Below are 20,215 nucleotides of genomic sequence, written 5' to 3' on the forward strand. Positions count from 1 at the left end.
GAACAAAATATTTGTCTCAGATGATAAACAAAGGATAATATTCTCAATATAGAATATACTTTTATAAATTAATAAGAATATACTAATACTTCATTGGAAAATTATCACTGATCACAATTCACAGGTGAAAAATTGTGATCAATAAATTTAAAAGCCAGTTCAATCACACCAGTAATTAAAGAGTTGTCACTTAGAGCAATATTGGAAACATTTTCACCCATTACGTGACAAAATAATAGTATTCAATTTTGAAGAAGGTAAGTGGAACAATTATAGATTGGTGTATAGCCTTTCTGGAAAGCCGTTTGCCAATACAGGTATTGGGTTTAAAAATGTGCATAGCATTTTTACTTGTACTCTCATACAAGATCATTTTCCCAAGTAAATAATCAGCTATCTATGCAAATTTTCTAAGAATTTAGAAAATTTTGTACAAGGCTCTTGATCATGAAAAATTCAAAACTTAAAAATGTAACAATGAGGGAATGATCTAAAAAGTTTTGTCATTCCTATGAAATAGAATGGAGTCATTAAGATTCATGACATAACTAAGTCAAACAATGAAAGCAGCATACAATTTGTGTATAGCCTCTGATCTCAGACTTGTGTGCGTGTGTGTGCGCAACTATTTCTCTTGAAAGGATAGCAAGGAAATATACCACTGTGTACAAAGTAGTTACTTGTTCTTGGGTGGTAAGGAAAGGGTGATTTTTGTTTGTTTTAAACCTCTCTGTATTTTCAAAATTATCTACAGTGTGTGTATATACTTTTGTAATCTAGAGGGAGAAATAAACACCGCAAGCAATGTGGTTAATGTTTTCTTTTTAATGTTTCATGCTGATTTAATTAAGACAATGTCACATTTCTATTTTGTTCTGTTAAAGTTTTTCTCTTTCCACTAGGAAGCTCCTCAGGGTGCTCCCCTTGCCGACGGAGAACTGGGGAGCTCTGATCGGAGAGTGGTGCTGTCATCCGGACCCCTTTGCTGATAAGCCGCTGTATCCTCGAGAGAATGACTGTTTTATTGGAGACTCTTTCTTCCTGGTGAATTTAAGAAATGATCTGTGGCAGCCAAGACCTCAGCTGGCTCCAGTGGCGATGCAGAGTCTTTCTTCTGAGAACCACTTTAAATTGGTAAAATATCTTTTCAGAACAGATGCTAATTTAGAGGTTGGCTTAGAAAATGGTTTCTTCAATCTTTTTCCTTTCCTTTTTTTTTTCCCTTGAAGGATTGACATTTAGTAGGAGAAATCATACCAAAAAAAAATGATACAATAAGGCATAAGAACTGTCATAAGAATGTTCTACCAGAATGCAGTCTTATCTCAATTTAAGGCATGTTACACAGACTCTTTTATAAAGACCAAAATCCATTATTTTCAATTGCTTCTATTCTCTAGCTCTACTCTATTTTTTTAATTGCCTTTAGAGAGAAAGAGGAAAAGAGAGAGAAATATTGACCTGTTGTTCCACGCATTTCTGCATTCATTGGTTGCTTCTTATATGTGTCCTGCCTGGGAGTCAAACCCACCACCTTGGCATATCGGGATGAGGCTTTGACCAACTGAGCTATGTGGCCAAAGCTCTGGCTCTGCTCTACTGATACAGGAAGAACATGTGTCCTTCGAGCAAAACAGCCCACAGGGGCTGAAGAAAGAAAAGGAATGTTACCATTTTACAAACCAAATTGCCCTACTTTCTTGTTTTTAGTACAATATTCCATAATACATGTACATCTTATCCTTATAGTCTGATTTAAATTGATATTGTTCACTTGCTCCAGAACAGCTGCTACGTCGTAGTTAGGCCCGTAGTCTAGACTTTTGCTCATGTCATAAAAGCAGATGCTGTCAAGGAAGAGGACGAAGTGGAGTAGCCCAGGTGTGGAGGTGAAACTTGTGCTGCAGGCTCCACGTTGGTGGTTGAGGACGTGAGGTCAGGAGGCTCTTACTGTCAGAGTTGCTTTAGGGAGAAGACAGTTTCCTCTTACTGCAGAGAGCAAGCAGTTTACTGTACTTTAAGAGAAAATCAATGTCATTGATTTGGCCCTTGTGAGAAATCGTTCTCCTGATGGCAAGTCAATGCAGATGTGATTTAAAAAGTAAAGAAAATCATTGCCAGAGAATTTTCGATGTTAACATCTGATCATTGGTAGGGACAAGAGCATTGCATGTTCAATTTTATTTGGAGCCCATTTAATTTTTGTAACGAGAACTGAGCCACTTCAGGAAATGTCCAGGAGTTGAGCAGCTCTTAGGCGGAAAGTTAATTTATAAAACTCTTTTCTATTTTGAGGGAGATTAAAGTTTATCAGATAATGAAATTGTTATCTAATTATTTATATGCCTTATCTCTCACCATAAACACAAATCCCTTTACCTAAATATGGTTCACTTTAAATTATAGTATGTAGGCCTTCTATAATTTTAAAAGAAAATGGTAAGAAGTTAATAAAAATTTGTTAAAGTTATATTAAATGTGATATTAAAATTATATTTTATAATAAACTTATATACTAATACTATATTGTTTTGTGTATTTTAATTTTCAGTATTATGATTAAGGTATAAATTTAAAAAATATTTGGTGGCATGAGGAATAGGAAAGATGAAGAGAAACCATGAATTTTAGATAAATTCTTGGTTTTATATTGAAATATATTCTTCACATTTATGTCTTTTATCAGTTATAGGATGCCACTCACAAGAATTTCTCTTAATTGCAAACAACTGTCCTTTTCGTTAAAGGAAGACTCTCATACTCAGACACTGTGGTTTTTAGTATCAAGGAAGCTGGGAAATTACCGTCATGACCAGCTGCTATCGACAAGATTGTTTTCAAGTTAGCCTAGATGGAAGTTTCACTTTAATTGCATATGGCAGCAGTTGAAAGAGTGTGCCTGTGACCAAAATAGTAACTCAGGTTTGGAGGGACTGCTTAAACAATGCTCTCAGGGCTCCTGTGGGAACAAGGCTGCCCGTGCTGTGGAAAGCCTATTTCTCAGATCACCCAGTCTAGCCATCTAGTGGGGTTTGGAAATGTCACACGGTGACACAGCGGCCTAATGGTATCTCTTGGGAAACATTTTTTTTGGTGAGACAATATCAGGGGTCCTTAGAAAATGAAACAACACAAAGGAAAATCAAAACGAGAATGGGAGGTTACTCCACCTCTGAGCTGTGGGACCATCTCTCAGATGTATTGATTTAATTAGTCACAACAATGGCTTCGATGTTTGCTCTGTGGAGTCCCCACACTGTTAGGCCATTTCATTGCAAAACTTGCTTTATGCTTTCCTTTAAGCATAGGTCAAGAAAAACATATCACAAAGCAGAGTTTCTCTTTAAACAAAATTAAAAGTGTTACAGTATTTTAATTTAAAAGGTCCGATCATAAAAATAGAACAAACACACATAAGGTCCATCACATTTCTTCCCTTCAATACCCCCATAGAGTGTACAGTATATTGTACTGTTATTATTTGTGCTTCTGTTAAGGATATTATTTGTGCTTCTGTTAATGTGGCTGTGATATATATCTTTTGTTTTCAAAAGATATCTGCTGAAGATTTTCCTGTTTTTGCATTTGTTTATTACCTCCTGTGCTATTGTTTGTGTCTACCAACATAAAAACCTTGTATTTTCTAACAGGGTGTAAGGATGGCACTTCAACCTTTTATAAGTTTCATAAAATTATTCTTGAAAATATAGCCACATTTATGACTTCATACTATTTTTTAAAGAACAAATGAAATTGAACTTCAATTGTATTATAGCTGGCAAGTATGACAACCAGCTTTAACTTTTTTTTTTTCTTGCCTGGGGTACTTGGCAATAATTTATTGATTTTGGTCATTTGTTTCATAAATCCATAACAGTGTCTTTTTTATTTTCTTAGAATAATGTGTCAGACTTTGTAAATACTCACAGATGTAAACCGAATAGAATTATAAACTTCAGTATACCAGTTATTTTTGTTCATAAAGTATGCTTTATCTGTTCTGTTCCTTTTATTATTTTTTTCTGGCACTTTAGAGCAAATCCCAAACATTATTACTTGATGATACAATACAGGCTGTATACAATTTTCCCAATTGTATTAAAAGTATACATGACTGTCAGTTTATTTGAATCAAAATCCACACATTTGATTGTTTGAGGTAATTTGCTTTTTACTGACCATATTTTAAAATCCGGATTACCAATGTCTTAAAAAGGTAGAGTCTTATTTTAAAAGCATACCAATAACATTCACTTTTCCTGCTTCATTGAAAGACAAAGCAAAATATATAGTAGAAGTAAATGAAATACGTTACAGAGTACCAGTTGAAAACTTCTGCTTCAAATAGAAAACTCCCTTCGAAGCATTGCTTCTCCAGTACACAGTATTAGTTTTCAGTAAAGCCCTTAGTTTTTGTAAGTTTACTGAGGATGGTCTGACTTAACTTATACAAAATAGAATAAAAAGTGTCTTTAATACCAATTTGAAGCCTTACAGATAGATTTTACTGTAAGAGAGCATGCAACTACCAAAATGTCCAACTTTACAGTTGAGCATACCAGGTTTTTGATCTACCTTCTTCCTGTAACCTTGCCTGAACCTGAACAAATTGGCGCCTGCCTTGTTTTCTAGATTTGTGCCATCTGACTTTCTTTTGACCTCTAACTAAACTAAGAAATACATTTTTTACATCAAAATTTTGTAATACACACAGACACACAAACACACCTTAAATAAAAGGTTCTTGAAGTAGTACTTACTATATGTTTGAAGCACTGTAATATTTTCTATTGTATTTTATAAAACTCAGGCTGTCACCCATTGAATTAATTCCATGAATTGGTTTGGGAAATACTTGGCATAGTGCATAGAAGCATAAGCTTTAGCATCTAAGGAACCAGGATTCAAATGCCATCAGTATCAGTTACTAACAGCACATCTATAGAACAATTTAAATGGGCCTTGTATACAGTTTTGGGGAAATATGAGTGTACTCCCTTACACTAATCTGTTAAGTCTTATTTCTTAGGTTAATTACACATGTTATCCCACTTCAGACAGTCGCTGTTCCCTCACTTAGACCAACACTGTGTTCTGGGGGTTCCTGAGAGAGATGGCCTCCTGCCCAGAGTTGCAGATCTGCCCTCTCCCTGCCCACTGTCACATGACCTCTGCCCTGCTGCAGTGGATCGGGTGAGAGAAGCACTGCATGGCTTTAACACAGGGATTACTATGGATGTCGGAAGAGCATTCTTTTGTATTTTCTTTTAGATTCTTAATTAATGGACAGTGACTGTCCAGTAAAAAGCAAAACATTGGTCCCTTTGTGGGAAGGCATGGATTTTTTGTCCATTTCTAGAATGATGTGGGGTAAAAGTGTATTATATTTATGTAACATCCACCTTAATAGTTACCATGCACACAGGACAGTTCTTATACAATCCCTTTCTAACTCCTACTGAACAACTCTGTGAGTTGAACACTACTACTAACTCGATTTCACAGATGAGGAATCCAGTATAAAATAGTTAACTTGCCCAAGGTTATAAATTTAGTAAATAACAGAGCTGGGATTTGAATTTAGGCAGTCTGGCCCCAAATTTGGGCTTAGAACCACTTTTCTATTGCTTATAACATAATCTCTACAATGAGCTACAAATTAGGGAGATTTTTTATTGAGGTATATTTATATAGCATTATAAATATAGCATATAGCATTATACTACTTTCAGGTGTACTATATGATTTGATATTTGTACATATTACAAAAGGATCACCACAATAAGTCTAGTTAATATCTATCACTATATAGTCATAATATTTTTCTCGTGATGAGTACTTTTAAAAGTCACTCTCATAGCAACTTTCAGGTATGCATCACAGTATTAACTGGAGTTGCCATGCTCTGCATATGCCCAGGACTTACCTATGTTATAACCGGGAGTTTGTACCTTTTGACCCCCTTCACCCATTTTTGCCTACCCCCTAAATTCTACCTCTGGTAACCACCATCTGTTCTCTGTCTCAAAGAGCATTTTTATTGGCTTAATAATTATGTGACTGCTAGCTATTTTAATCTGTATCCCAAATGATGAATATGGATTTTTGAAGCTTAAGACTGTTTCAGGAACTTGTCTCAGAGCGCTGTCCATCTTCCCTGTTACAATGCATATCTTAAATGAAAAAAATAAAATTATATGAAGAGGTTAGATATTTTTAACTTCTGATGGGTGCTTATAAATTATAGATTACTTTTACATAAATTACACCGGGCTGGGAGTCAAAATAATGAGTTCAAGTTCGGGTTCTTCTGTTTTTAGACACGTGGGTCGGAATAAGTGACCTATCTCTCTGCCTTAGTTGCCCACCATCTGCCAATTCTAAATGGTTAAGATGTTTGGAGGGTTTTTTTTTTTTTAACAATGTAAGGTGCTTCTTGTTCAAATAATTTGACAACATGAAGATTGTCCAGAAGTGGCTAGGTTTGGAAAAAAATCAGTCTGTTCATTATTCTGTCTTTGGACTTGAAAAAAATTGTGTCTGTGCATGTGAATTATGCATACAAGCTAAATGGATTCCTAGTATTTAGGAGAGCGCAAAATAAAATGTAAAGTTCAATGTATGCCCTAGAGACTATGTTAAAATTATATATTCCTTTAAAGAAAAGCCGAATGACATTTAAATGACATTTTTTCTGTTCTACAGAAACCAAAGGCAAATACCAAAGTAATTTGTAAGCGTTGCAAGGTAATGGTGGGAGAGACCATGTCGTCAGGTAAGAAAAAACCAAAATGATTTCCTTTTTGTTAAAATATAAAACAAATAGAAGGAGATTTTATAGGAATACATGTGAAACTTAGATGACTAATATATGTTATAGAATTGATAGTTTTTTAAATAGAAGTCAACTAGCATCATCCAATATGCTAAGAACTTTGTGTATTTTGACCTTTATAAGTACATGGTGTTGAGTTTTAAACATTAAGATGTTGGGTCATTTTTAATATTTCATATTCTCTGTAGATATAAAGCAATTATATAAACTTTTTTATATATACTTGTGTCTATCTTGAAGATTAGAGCTTTTTTCTGAATACACCTGCTCCGTCAGAAGAGTTTGTTGCCAGAGATGATGGAAAAGTTGCTTTTCTTGGCCGCCCTCTGCCCCGGGGCTGCACCGTGGGGCCAGGAGTGGGAGAGAACCTGTTAAAATAGAAGAAAACGCTTTCTGAGTTTTGTACTCTGTTCCTTGCTCTTCTTCCCAATAAAGTTAATTATAGAAAGTTTATTTTAAAATGTAACAAAGAACATCCCAATAATTAAACTGTATCACTATTTGAAGACATAGTTTAAATATATCTAGAGAGCTACAACATGCTGTGTTAGCTTTGTGGGTGATGAATAGTTGTTTTTAATATAATTAATTAGAAGATGTGATTTAAGGGAAACTATTGTACTTAAGGATATTTTTTGTTGGTCTTTTTTTCCAATTGTCAGAATCTTGTAAGTACTTACTTCCTCACAGTGAACAGAAAAGGGAGAATGAGCAGCAGTAAAGGATGCTATTCTCAATGTTATTTTTGGAGAATGAAAGCAAGCCCTTTAAGCTACAACTTAGAAAATTCAACTGAATTAATTTTTTATATTCTTTTCACTCCACCCTGAAGTTAGCCAAAAAAATCTGTTAAGGAATGAAAAAGATACACATCTGCAGAGACAAAGAGAAACAGAACGGAGACAACAGCGATGTAAACAAGAGGTGTAAGCAATTGTTCCCCCAAAGCTTTAAAGAGACACACATGGGAAAGAACTTGCCAGTGTGAGGGGGGCGGTAGCCTAGGTATCTGCAGAGGATCGTTTGAGTGAGGAGTGAGCCAGTATTCACTATAGAGCCCCAGAACTGGTGACAGTCTGGGGGCAGCAAGAACAGGGAAGTCAGTCTGAGACAAAGGACTGGAAGCAGGAGTTGAAAGTGTGTGTACGGAGCTCTGAGACTCCGGACTCTCCTCCTCCACTTGCAACTTGCTCATACTCTCCACCTAGGAGATTAGAAAATCCCTTCCCCCCACTTTTTTTTTGGAACAACGGACAAGTACCAACCAGAGAAGAGATTTGCAGGCACTGATTCTTAAGGGTCATTCAACAAAAATGAGCTTACATTCAACCCTCCTACAGTCACCAAGCCTTCTACCTACACCCAAAAGCTTCCTCTTAGCATTTTATTACCTTACACTTGAATATGGATTGCTTAGAATCAATAAATACTTGAGAGAAACTCCAACAGGAAAGAGACCAAATCAAATAACTAATTAAGTAAGCATAGTAAAGGTACCTAGAATAAACTAATTTTATGTAAAAGAGAAGAAAATCTTAAAACAAACAAGGATAATAAATGTTTTTGGAGGATGAAATAATACTACCTTCATAATTCAGAGAATGTAGAGTTAAAGATGTAGTGGCTTAAAAAAACTAATCAAAGCACCAGAAGATAAAATTAAGGAATTAACTTAGAAATCAGAACCAATCAACAGAGACTGAAAATTGGGAGAGAAAGTATTTAAAAAACATCATCATGTGAGTTTCCTGAGAACACGAATACTGTCTTACCTCATTTATCACTGTAACCTCAGCACTTGAAACAGTATCTGGCATGTGATGGGAATCTAGTAGTATATATTCAATGAATAAAATGAAGTGAGCCTTTCAGAACACCCAACAGGTAGATAATAGTAATTCTAGAGAGAATAGAGACAGTCCGATGTGGGAAATTATCAAATAATAAAAATACCAAAAACACATTATAAGGTTACTTTCCAGAGCTATGGCTTATGTTTGTCCATAGAAAAGCCCACTAAGTGTTAAGTGTAATTAATGAAGGAATGGTAGAGGGGCTACTCAAAGTCACACCATTGAGTAATTTCTGAACAGCAAAGAGAGAAAAAAAAAACTGGTAGTGGACAAAGGATTAGAAATTAGAATGGCAGCGAACATAATAGCAGTATGGAAAGCTAAAAGACAATGAAGCAACACCTTCATAATTTAAAAGGAAAAAGATTTTCAACCCAGGATTCTACACACAGACAAACCATCAATCAAGTTGAGAAATACAAATTCTGAAAAAAAAACAAGATTTTAAAATATAGATTGCAAAGGTATTTTTTCCTTAGGAATCTGGCATAGGATATTTAGCACCAAAACAAGGGATTTAACTTCAAGAGAAAAGACATGGAATTTGGGAAACACATCATTCCACGCAGGAGATCAAGATGAGGGTGTCTCGGGTGAGAGATGTACTGCAGGCCTGGAGAATAACAGTCTGGATGGAGTCCAGGGCAGAGGGCTTGCGGCAAACACACTTTCACATGTCAGGTGAAACTGATACATTTTTTTAGTTGTTTGACCACATGGAACAGATAATCTCGAGACAAATCACTTCACCGTATAGGAAGAATTAACGAACATTGTTTGGAAAACTAAATACATGAAAGAGAAAGCAGTTATGCACTGCAGGAAAACAGAAGACTGAACAAGAAGGAAACGTTGCCACAGTGTCATGGTCACAGTAATGCAAGCACTGAATATTCATGAAGCTAAAATTTTTTATGCTGTAATACAGAAGTATATTAGAAGGTTGGTATGTGTTGAGTCTGTGTGAGGTGATGTAGGCGTGCTACATTCACACCTACCCTACAAGTAAGTTAGCAGGACCCCACTTCCAAAAACGGTAGCACAAAGAAAAGGGACAGTTTCATTCTGTAGAAAACAAGTACAAGACTGTACAAGTTCCAAAAATTGTGAACAACCACTGGAAGACCCAAATGAAGCGATGATTTGAGAAGTGATTAGTTTTGAAAAACTGCTACTGCTTTTGCTTATAAAGACAAATTTGTGCCCTGATGCTTTGGGGCACTGTCATCCTCTCTGCCCCAAGTTGCACAGGAAAAACTCACAGCTTTAGTATTTACAGGCGGTAATTTTGGTTCAAGGTAGATAAAGGAAAAATTAGAAATTAAAGAAGAAAAATTTGGGAGCAATAGGGCCATAGACAGGTTGAGAAGTTTACTTCTTCACACAACTCTAGCTGCTAAAGTATACATGCACACAATAGATGCCAGGGAGTCCCATAAGAACTAAAAGCTTGGGGGGACCTGCAAATTTGCTGTGCCTTAGATTGCGTCCTTCAGTGCACACGTAACTTGAGCAGCACAAGGTGGAGGAAGCCTCACTGGCTTGAGGTAGTTGAGCAGAACTTCTTCCCAAATTTTCTGACAGTTTAACTATGCAGGTACAGTAAATAGTCTCTGGGGAACCAGGCCAAACAAAATAAAAATGAGCAGAGCCATTAGGGGCTCCACACTATGGAAAAACGTATTTCACAGTTTGAGTTCAGGCCAGTTAATTGACTGCTATATCTGTAAAAGAACAACCTTTAAAAGAACAAAAGACAGTAACAAAATACAGTGTGTTACATATGATGTCTTACTTCCACCCAGAAATTTTAGGCACGCAAACAGGTAGAATAGAGTGATTCATATGCGAGGAAAAAACAGAACTCAGTGAACAGTGCTGAGTAAGCACAAATATCAGATTTAGCAGACAGAAGTATTGAGCAGCTATTATAAATATGACAAGCAATTTAAAAAGATTCTTGGGTGAACTAATGGCAAATCTCAACCAATTGGAAACTTAAAAGAAAGGACCAGTTGATAATTGTAGAGCTGAAAAGGGCGGTAACTATAAAGAATTCATTAGAATAGCTAAGTCACATATTTAAGATGACAGAAGAAAAAAAAGTCATTGAAGTAGGTTAATAGAAATTAACCAACCCAAAGAACAGGGAAAAAAAGTCTGAATCACGATGCACAGAACCTCAGAAATTTGTGAGACAATATTGTTTTTCAATCCATGTATAATTGGAGTCTTAGAAGGGGAGGAGAAAAACAAAGGTCAGGAAAAATTTTGTAGAAAAAAATGGCTGAAATCTTGGCAAATTTGTGGAAATATTAACTTTCAAATCCAATTATTGCAATAAATCTCAAATAGGATAAACAAGAAAGAATGCTTCACCCAGGCACATTGTAGCCAAACTGATAAAAGCTAAAGATGAAAAGAGAATGTTCAAAGTAGCAAGAGCAAAACAAAACATCACATACAGGGATTTCATGATACAACTGAGGCTGACATAGAAATGGTGACAGCCAGAGACACTAAAATGAGATATTCAAAATGCTGGGGGAGGAGGAACAACTGTCAGCTAACAATTCTATATACAGCAAAACTATCCTTCAAAAGGGAAGGCAAAATTAGAACATTTTCATGTAAACAGGTTGAAGTAATACATTACTAGAAAATCTTCTCTACAAAAAAAATGCCTGGGAAAGTTCTTCAGGCTAAGAAAGATACCAGATGGTAATTGGAATCCACAGGAATGAATGAAGGAAACTTGAAGAGTTTAGCACAAAATTGAAGTCACCTTTTCCTTGCATTTTGCCCATTCTCTGAAATTAGAACTTTCATTTAGATTGCTTTGGGAAGTAAGGACAGAATTCACAGACTACACTGGATGAGAACCTAGTAAGTGACTACACAAAAATGTAAGACCATACAGGACCAAACCTTTATGGTGAAGGTGAATAAAAAGTGGGCCAGCCCTGTAGGAATCACAGACAAGTAGCAATCTTTTGGGGCTTTAGGGAATTTCAGGTCTTGGCTATTCTGTCTCGTACTAGACATAACACCATGTACCTGGCAAAATCAAATGCACATCACTTCTGGAGGAAAGGATCTTCATGTAAAACTCATTATTCCCACAAAGAATTTTTCAAGTGCAGTGTTCACCATATAAGCAAACAAGTCGACTAGACTTCCATCAGTAAAAACTAACAGAAGCAGGAAACAATAGAGAGACTTCTGTTACTGGAATTATCAGATACAAACTATAAAACAACCATTCTTACTGTATTTAACAGTATAAGTAGCAGGTTTGAATATATTGAAAGGAAAAGGAAACTATAACATTTGGAAAAGATTGACAGTAGAATCTTTAAGATATATCATTGAAATGTAAAATTCAGTGGGTAGTTTAACAGCAGACTAGGTACAATTTGGAGAAGGCATTAATGAACAGAAGATGGATGAGCAAAATTAGCTGTAATCCAGCGAGAGAGAAAAGAAGGCAAAAAAATATGTAAGAGAGGGTAAGAAACATAAAACATACACTGAGAAGATCTAACATATGTTTAACCAGACTTTTATAGGAGAAGTGAATGGAGCATAGGCAATATATGAAGAAATAATTGCAGAGAATTTTAGAAAAGTGATGGAAAACCACAATCTGCAGATTTAAGAGGTCCAATGATTTCTTTTTTTTTTTTAAGATTTTATTTACTTATCTTTAGAGGGGAAGGGAAGGGAAGGAGAGAGGGAGAGAAATACCAATGTATGGTTGCCTCTCATGGGTCCCCTGCTGGGAACTGGCCTGCAGCCCAGGCATGTGCCCTGACTGGGAATCGAACCACAGTTGTGTGGTCCACAGGCCCGCACTCAATCCACTGAGCTACACCAGCCATGTCGATGATTTCTAATTAAATGAAACCCAAAGAAGGAAAATCATATCAAATCTTCTGCAGCTAGACACAAAGTCATACTGCAGAAAAATAAAAAGCAAAAAGAAAATCTTAAAAGCAGCCAAAGAAAAATGACCGATCACCTTGAAAGGATCAACACTGAAGGAAGGTGGAGGAATGACGGTGTCAGTGTGCACGAAGGCCCAACACTGTTAACCCAGGTAAAAAAGTCCATATGTGGAAGAATCAGAACAAAGAAATATATTTTCTGACAGACGAAAACAGATAATTCGTCTCTATGGTTTCTTAGTGAAAAAATTCTGCCTGTGTATCAATATCAGAAGAAAATGGACCCAGATAGAAGGTCTAAGTTCAAACACGACTGGTAAAGAAATTGGTAAAGAAAACATGTGGGCGACACTTAATTAATAGTAACTGTAGAAAACAGCAATAATAATACCTTGTGGGATTAAAATTATAGAATTAAATTATTTTAACAATAAGCTAGAATAAAACAAGCTAGGGATTACTTTATAATGTGAAAAGTTTCAATTCTGCATCCAATAATATGATTTCAAAATAGTAAACTGAAAAATTGAACTTCAAAGAGAGATAGATAAATCCATCATCATGACTCTAAATATACAATAATCTGTTAAACTATTTTCTTTTTGCCTTTTACTCTGCTATGTTGGGCAGTTGCAAACATTTTTGGAAAATCTACTAGGAACAACTTCCACCTTATTAAAACAAAAATTATTGAGTACACTATTTTTAATGACTGCATCAGATTCTCATCCATAAATGTATAGTTGCTCATTTAACCCAACCATCCTCAATTTTTAGATATTTAATTTGTTTTCAGTATTTTCTACTAATACTGTTATAAACATCTTTATAGATAAGTTTTTGTGGATATCTATGAGTGTTTCTTTGAGGTAAATTCTTATGGTATCAAAATACATACACATTTGTACGCCTTTGCCAGATGGCTCTCCAGAAATCTGTCGTTTTTCAGTTCCGACAGCAGTATGTGAGTGTGTGTCCATTTCTCTGTGTTCATCAGTGCTGCACCTTGTTGTTGAAGTTGTTTTATTTATTTGATGCTAAAAAAATCTTATTTTAATTTGTATTTTCTTCATTACCAGTGAGAGTAAACATTTTTCATGGATTTTTTTTTAATTCAAAGTGGTTGTTTTATTTTTATTACTATTAGATATTTATTTTACTGTTTAAATTTTTCTGTAACTAAGTAATCAGAGAACCAAATTTAGTGGGAATCGGACAGTTACTGACTTAGTGAAATTCGGGGGTAAACACTAATGTGAGGTTCACCACGTCTGTGCATAGGCTTTGTGGTACCATGATTAAAAAGTCCTTTTCAGTGACTTCAAGATTTATGGCTATTCTGTAGAAATGAGGCAGCCGAATGAATACTTTCTAGATAATAGGCTGTGGCTGTGATGTGACTAATTTTTATAACCTTCCCTGTGTGTGAGTAGAGTCTTGCTGCATCAGATTCTCTTAGGGCATGCTCTTCCGAAGTGACAGCAAGCTCTCTGGAGTCTCAGGGCTGTTCCCTGTAGTCATCAATGCTTCGTCTTTTTAAACCAAGTCATTTTCTTAAAAAATCTTATACTGAGTGTTAATTTTACCATATTGACTGTTTAGTTTGACTGTCATAGTTTGGGACCAACATGCCCTCAACAAAAATGTTAGTGTATTGCAGAGATTTTAAAATTTCTATTTTTTCTTTCTAGAAACAATTAAGTTTTATATGACAGAGATTATTATTCAGCCATCTGAGAGAAATTTTCCCATCATACCAAGGTACAATAAAAAATTATATTCTGTAATTTCAATGTATGAAAAGATAGGTACAATTAATTATTTGGGAGTTGATTTTTATTTATACCTTCCTTTATTTGGAAAGGTTAATTAGACCAAACCACACGTGTAAAATATTTGAGGATTTATTTATGGTTTGCTTACATAATGTCATAGACAAATATGCTCATATAAATCTAATTTGCAAAAATTTTTGTGCTTCTTTCTATGTGCCCAATATTCGAGGTCTTATGATCTGATCATGAAAAGGTTTTTGAATAATTATTTCTGGTTGTAATTTAATTAAAAATTTGAAACATGGGTAAGTGTTAAAATAACTCCTGTGTTTTTAAAAGAAATGATACTTAGGCACTAAATCCATTAGTGTGTCCTTTGTTTGAATCTGTTTAGTTTGCAAACAAAAGTTAACTATAGTATGTCTTTTAGTTCATTATTGATGTGTCAAATTATGGCATTCTGAATACAACTTTGACCTTTATTCTCCTATAAGTATTTTGATTCTGTAGCTAAGATCTGATACTTTGAGGGGAGGCAAATGGAAATATTAAAGATAATACTATCTAATATTTGGGAAGACACATCTTACCTTTTAAAACTTAAAACAGTGAAAACTTACTGGTTCGCTGTTTAATGTGTCTCGGCATAGAAGAAATATTGATTTTTCTAACATACAATTTTTTATTCAGATAGGTTAGGGTGGAAAATGTATTAAGGATTGGAAAACAGGATACAAGAAGACTAGAGCAAACACAAATGACTAAAATACATTAAAATCCACATGAGCGCAGATTGCAAAGGAATGGGCAGCACATAGAAGAGTCTGGCATGCACTGGCCTCTGCCTTTTAGGTGCCCTGTGGGTATTTTTGGCTCATCTTGCCAGTTAGAGTTATTATGAGGGGCACATTGTGAAAATTGATTTCTATTCAAACAGGTCTCAGTTTGTGCAGAGCATTATCGCCCAGTGTCTGACGGAACTCTCCTCTGCCAGAAGCACTTTTAGATTCATTATTCAAGGTCATGACGGCAAAACGTACATCTTGGTAAGAAATTATTTCACCTAGCTTTTTGTCACCCTAGTGATCCAGGGTCTCATACATTTTTTAGGTTTTGTCATTCTTTTTTTTTTTTTTTAAGATTTTATTTATTTATTTTTAGGGAGAGGAGAAAGGAGGGAGAAAGAGAGCAAGAGAAACATCAACATGTGGTTGCTTCTCGCAGGTCCCCAACTGGGGACCTGGCCTGAAATCCAGGCATCAAACCAGCGACCCTTTGGTTTGCAGGCAGGCAGCCACACCAGCCTGGGCTGTCATTCTTTTTTTACTTAATTCTCAGGTCTAGAAAACAATTGATCAAAAAATGAATTTTTAATGTCAGTTTAATTCGAGAATCAAACTCCCTTAATTTAATAACAAATGATCCAGTGCCTCGATGTGCTAGGTGCTAGGGAGAGAGACAGAAATAAAACCTGCTCTGTAGAAGCTCATGCCACAGAAGAAAGTCTTTCACTCAGTCCATCTCTCACTTTTTTCTATTTGATGCACTATGTATTTTCTGTTTGTTCTGTGGTGAGAACACTTCACAAAGAACCCACTGGCTTCACAGATTTTGAAGTGCACAGCACAGTATTGTTCATTATAGGCATGGTACTGGGCAGCAGATCTCCAGAACTTACTCACTTTGCCCAACTGAAACTTTATACTCTCTGATAGCATCTCATTTTTCCCTCTCCCAACCCCTCGTAACAACCATCCTACTCTCTCCTTCTGTTAGTTAGACTATTTGAGATTCCTTGTATAAATGGCATCATGCAGTAGTTGTCCTTCTGCATCTGGCTTGTTTCACGTAGCATAATGGCCTCCAGGTTCATCCATTTGGTTGCATATTAAAAGATTTCCTTCTTTTTTAAGACTGGATAATATTCCCTTACTGACATGTGCCCCATTCTCTTTATCTGTTCCCCGATGGACATTCAGATTGTTCCTACACCGTGGCTTTTGTAAGTAGCACTGCAGTGAGCATGGGAGTGCAGCTGTCTCTTCGAGATCCTCATTTCCACACTGATGTTTTAAGAAGTAGTGCCAAGTTTTGGAGAAGAGGCTCTGGCAGTTGCCAGAATCATCTCCTACATGTATCACAAGCATCTAATATTATACTGCTTCTGTTAAAAATACTGTTCTGCAGAAAAGAATTTGGGACATTTATGTGAAAATCCAAGAATCAGGGCCCAAGTCTCTTCTCTGCCTCTTACCTGTTTTTTTCCCCCAGTAAGCATATATTGAGCACTAGGTGATTGAAAGGCACTGTTCCAGGTGCTCAAGGTAAAACAAAAATGCCTTCAAGGAACTCAAAAGGTAACATGGAAACAAGGCAGTCAAAAGGAGTGATGGGGTTGAGATTATTATTATGTGTGTCTTTGTAGCTGGTCATTCACTATGGCAGCCCCATGCTTCTGTAATTCCAGATAATTTTTGTCAAAAGCCAAACTATTTTCTGAATGAAGTTGATACTAAGTATAACTTATAGTCATAGTCTGAAATCAATTTTAATTTTTTTTACTGCCAGGTTTTCAACTTAAAAATCATGAGTGGGAACTTTGTAGACCTATTGTAATATATATTCAATTTTTTAAAATTTGTTCTTTTATAAAACTAATACATTCTGGAAACACATTCAGACAACATGAAGAACATAAAAGAAGTGCTCATTCCCCCAGTGTGTCCCCTCTTGTCCTGCTATATCGTACTGTTTGAAGGTAAACATTATTAACAGTCTGATGTATGAACCTTTTCCCTATCTGTATACAATGTGCATACCCACAGGTATTTGCCAGTTTGTAAAAAAAAAAAAAGAAAAGAAAAGAAAACCCGAATCATGTGATTAACATTTCTCTTGAACATGCTTATGTAACTCGATAGTTTATCATGAGGGTTGACAGCATTATGATTTGAGTTTTTTAAATGCTGATAAGTGTCATCTTCCAAAAGAGTTGTGCTAGCCCCTTGTAGTAGACATGCGTGTACCCCAGCCGGATCCCCTCTCCTTGGCCAGTGTTCCCCTTTCCCAGCCGCCGAGAGTGTTGGCTGCTAGTGGCTCGCAGCTGCTCTCTTCTCCAGAGACTTGCCCTAACCTAACAGATGCTTGACCAGGGGGTTTCCTGTCTTCTGCTGACCCCCACCCTGGCCTGGCATCCCACCACAAATGATCTGATCCTGAGGTACAAAAAACTGGGGTTGCCTGTCTTTCAAAATGGAGCAATATGTAGGTTTGAGTTCCCTCTGGGACTGGGCCGATCCAGACTCCAGCTGAGTTCGTACCCTTGCCTCACTTCTTGGTCTGCCTTATCCTGCTTACCTTAGTCCCTTTCTCCTGAGAGTAGTCCCCGCTGAATCACATGCATCCAAGGCTCCAGACACTCTTCAGCCAGCAGTGGAAGAGAATACCCATCCAAGGTCCTCTTCTGAACTGGGGGCTATCAATCTTTTTGTATTTGCCAATCTGGTGAGTGAAAAAGGGTGGACACACATTTTGCATTTTCTTATTACTAGCTATAACAGCATTTTTATATGTTTATCACTTCTTTTCATTATTTGTCTGTGTTTCTATTGGGCTGTTTTTCTAGGGGTGCTATACATTATAGATACTAACTTTGTTACAGATGTATTAAATACTTTCCAGTTGATTGCCTTTTTTTAAACACTTTATCATGTCGACTGATCTACTGAGGTTATACTTGGATTTACCTTCCTTAAAAATTATATACATGATTTTCTTATATATTTTTCTGATATTTTCATAGTTGTATATTTGTTTTTGCAGGTTTTTTGAGTGATGATATCCTTACACTTGACCTTTTCTCTCCATATCTTTAGCTTTGGCTTTTAAACTCAGACAGTTTGGTGGTTGAATCTTCGGGAAATTCCAAAAGTGTCAAAAAGTTTCCCTTGCTGGAAGAGGTGTGGAAGGCAGACTTCGGCTCTGCTTGGAATGCTGTCAAGGTCCTCTACCAGCCATGCATCAAAAACAGGAATGAAATGTAAGTTGTGCTTTTGTTTTCTCATTACATGTTGTGTTGTAGTTTCTTTTACCATGTTGGTGTTCTGAAATTAATGAATGAAATGGCACTGTACCCCTTACCTACTTAAAGCCTCCTGGAGTCGTGCTCCTAAGTGTTATGCTTTCAAAGTAGGTTGAATTATTACAGATGATTCATGCTAATGTGCAGAAAGCTTGTTCTGACTGAAAACAATTGGTCTTTTTCTTGTCATCTCAGCTGTCTGTACATATGGCTACAGTACTAAATCAGACTCAACAACTATGAATATTTACTGATAAGCACTTCTAGGCTTTCGGAGTACAATAGTAAACAAAACATAGTTTCTGCCTCCTGAGGTTGTCATTCGAACAGGGGGGAAGACAGATTATAAACAAGAGATGAAAAAAATCAAAGACTGATGTGACTGTTACTGTGAGCACAGCACCAACCAACTAAGGGTTTCTAGCTCATTTAAACCTGACAGCACTTCTGTGGGGTAGGTACTGTTATCGCCCCCACTTAGATACTTAGATGTAAGGACACTGAGGCACGGAAGTTAATATAACACTGAGTGGGATAGAAAGCTGGGTGAGGAAGTTGGGGAGAGGTGTTATGGGGGTAGGAGTATTGTCATTTTATCTTGAAAAGTCAAAGATGGTTCCTCAGATTAAGATGATACTTAGAATACTTGAAGGAAGTTAGGGAATGAGCCATATCTGAGGGAAGAACATTCCAGCAGGGGAAATAGAAAGTGTTCTTAATTAAACAGATTGGAAGTTTATACTCGTCCAGTACTCTTAAAATGGGTTTGATCAAATTTGTACTAGGAACAGAAAGTCCCACACTTTTTCTGGGAAATAAATAAGAAGTTTTTTGAAATTATTGCTTGTCTTGTCTTTTCTGAATTATGCAAGCAGTATAATTCATAAAATATTCAAACAATAGAGACAAACATGAAGTAAAATATAGAAGTTCTCTGTTATTTCTCTTTCCAGAAGTAAAAAGCAAGCTTCCTATTCTTCTACTCCTGTTGTATTATCTTGTATTTTACCATAATTTGAGTGATACATGTGGTTTTTTGCACTTAAAAAATTGTGTCTTGGAGATTTATCCATGCTGGTGCCTGGCATTCTATGAAATGGATGTACTGTAAATAATTTAATCATTTTTCTGTTAATAGATACTTGGGTTGTTACTTTTTAAACTGCACTGCGTATGTTGTGCATTTGCTGTGTGATTAGTGTACTGTTCTTACAATAAAGATTTCTAGAAGTAGAATTGCTGAGTCTAAGGGTTTGACATTACAAATTTTGATAGATATCAAATTGATTTGCAAAAAGACATTACAAATTTATATTCCCACCTGAAGCTTCTATAAGTGCCCATTTCCCTGAACCCTCACCCCAAGTGCCGTTTACATTTTTGCCCATCTTATGCCAGTCTAAATGAAATAGGCTCACTGGAATGTCCTCGTTTTCACTGAGAACATGGCTTATGTGTGTTTGATGCTTTGCGGACTTTGCTGAGCCGGTGTGTCTGTACGTGTATGTTCTAATACATAGTAAACTTGTAAGCTGTTCATTGGTTATACTCTCTTTTGACTAGTGTGGGTATATATGTACGTCTGTATGTCAAGTTTATTAAAACCTTTTATATTCATCTTTTTTATTAAAATGTGAATTTTTCAGAAGGGTGTGTTAAATCTCACTATAATTGTGGAAAAATCATTTTCTTCTGGTTTTGATATCAGTTTTTGCATTATATAT

At 36.0% G+C, this 20,215-nt stretch overlaps 1 protein-coding gene across 2 annotated transcripts in view; it reads left to right on the plus strand.

Annotated features, from left to right (window-relative positions):
- The window catches only part of UBE3D (ubiquitin protein ligase E3D), a 137,104-nt gene that overhangs the window by 19,613 nt on the left and 97,276 nt on the right, over positions 1 to 20,215 (plus strand). For both annotated transcript variants that reach the window (XM_037143798.2, XM_037143799.2), the window contains exons 4-8: positions 903 to 1,134; positions 6,706 to 6,775; positions 14,327 to 14,396; positions 15,348 to 15,456; positions 18,286 to 18,449. In XM_037143798.2, coding sequence (XP_036999693.2) covers positions 903 to 1,134; positions 6,706 to 6,775; positions 14,327 to 14,396; positions 15,348 to 15,456; positions 18,286 to 18,449 — 645 coding nt within the window. The remainder of the gene's footprint in view (positions 1 to 902; positions 1,135 to 6,705; positions 6,776 to 14,326; positions 14,397 to 15,347; positions 15,457 to 18,285; positions 18,450 to 20,215) is intronic.

Source organism: Artibeus jamaicensis, unplaced genomic scaffold (genome assembly GCF_021234435.1).
Source record: "Artibeus jamaicensis isolate MK-2021 breed Jamaican fruit bat unplaced genomic scaffold, CSHL_Jam_final contig_387, whole genome shotgun sequence".
Taxonomy (NCBI): Eukaryota; Metazoa; Chordata; class Mammalia; order Chiroptera; family Phyllostomidae; genus Artibeus; species Artibeus jamaicensis.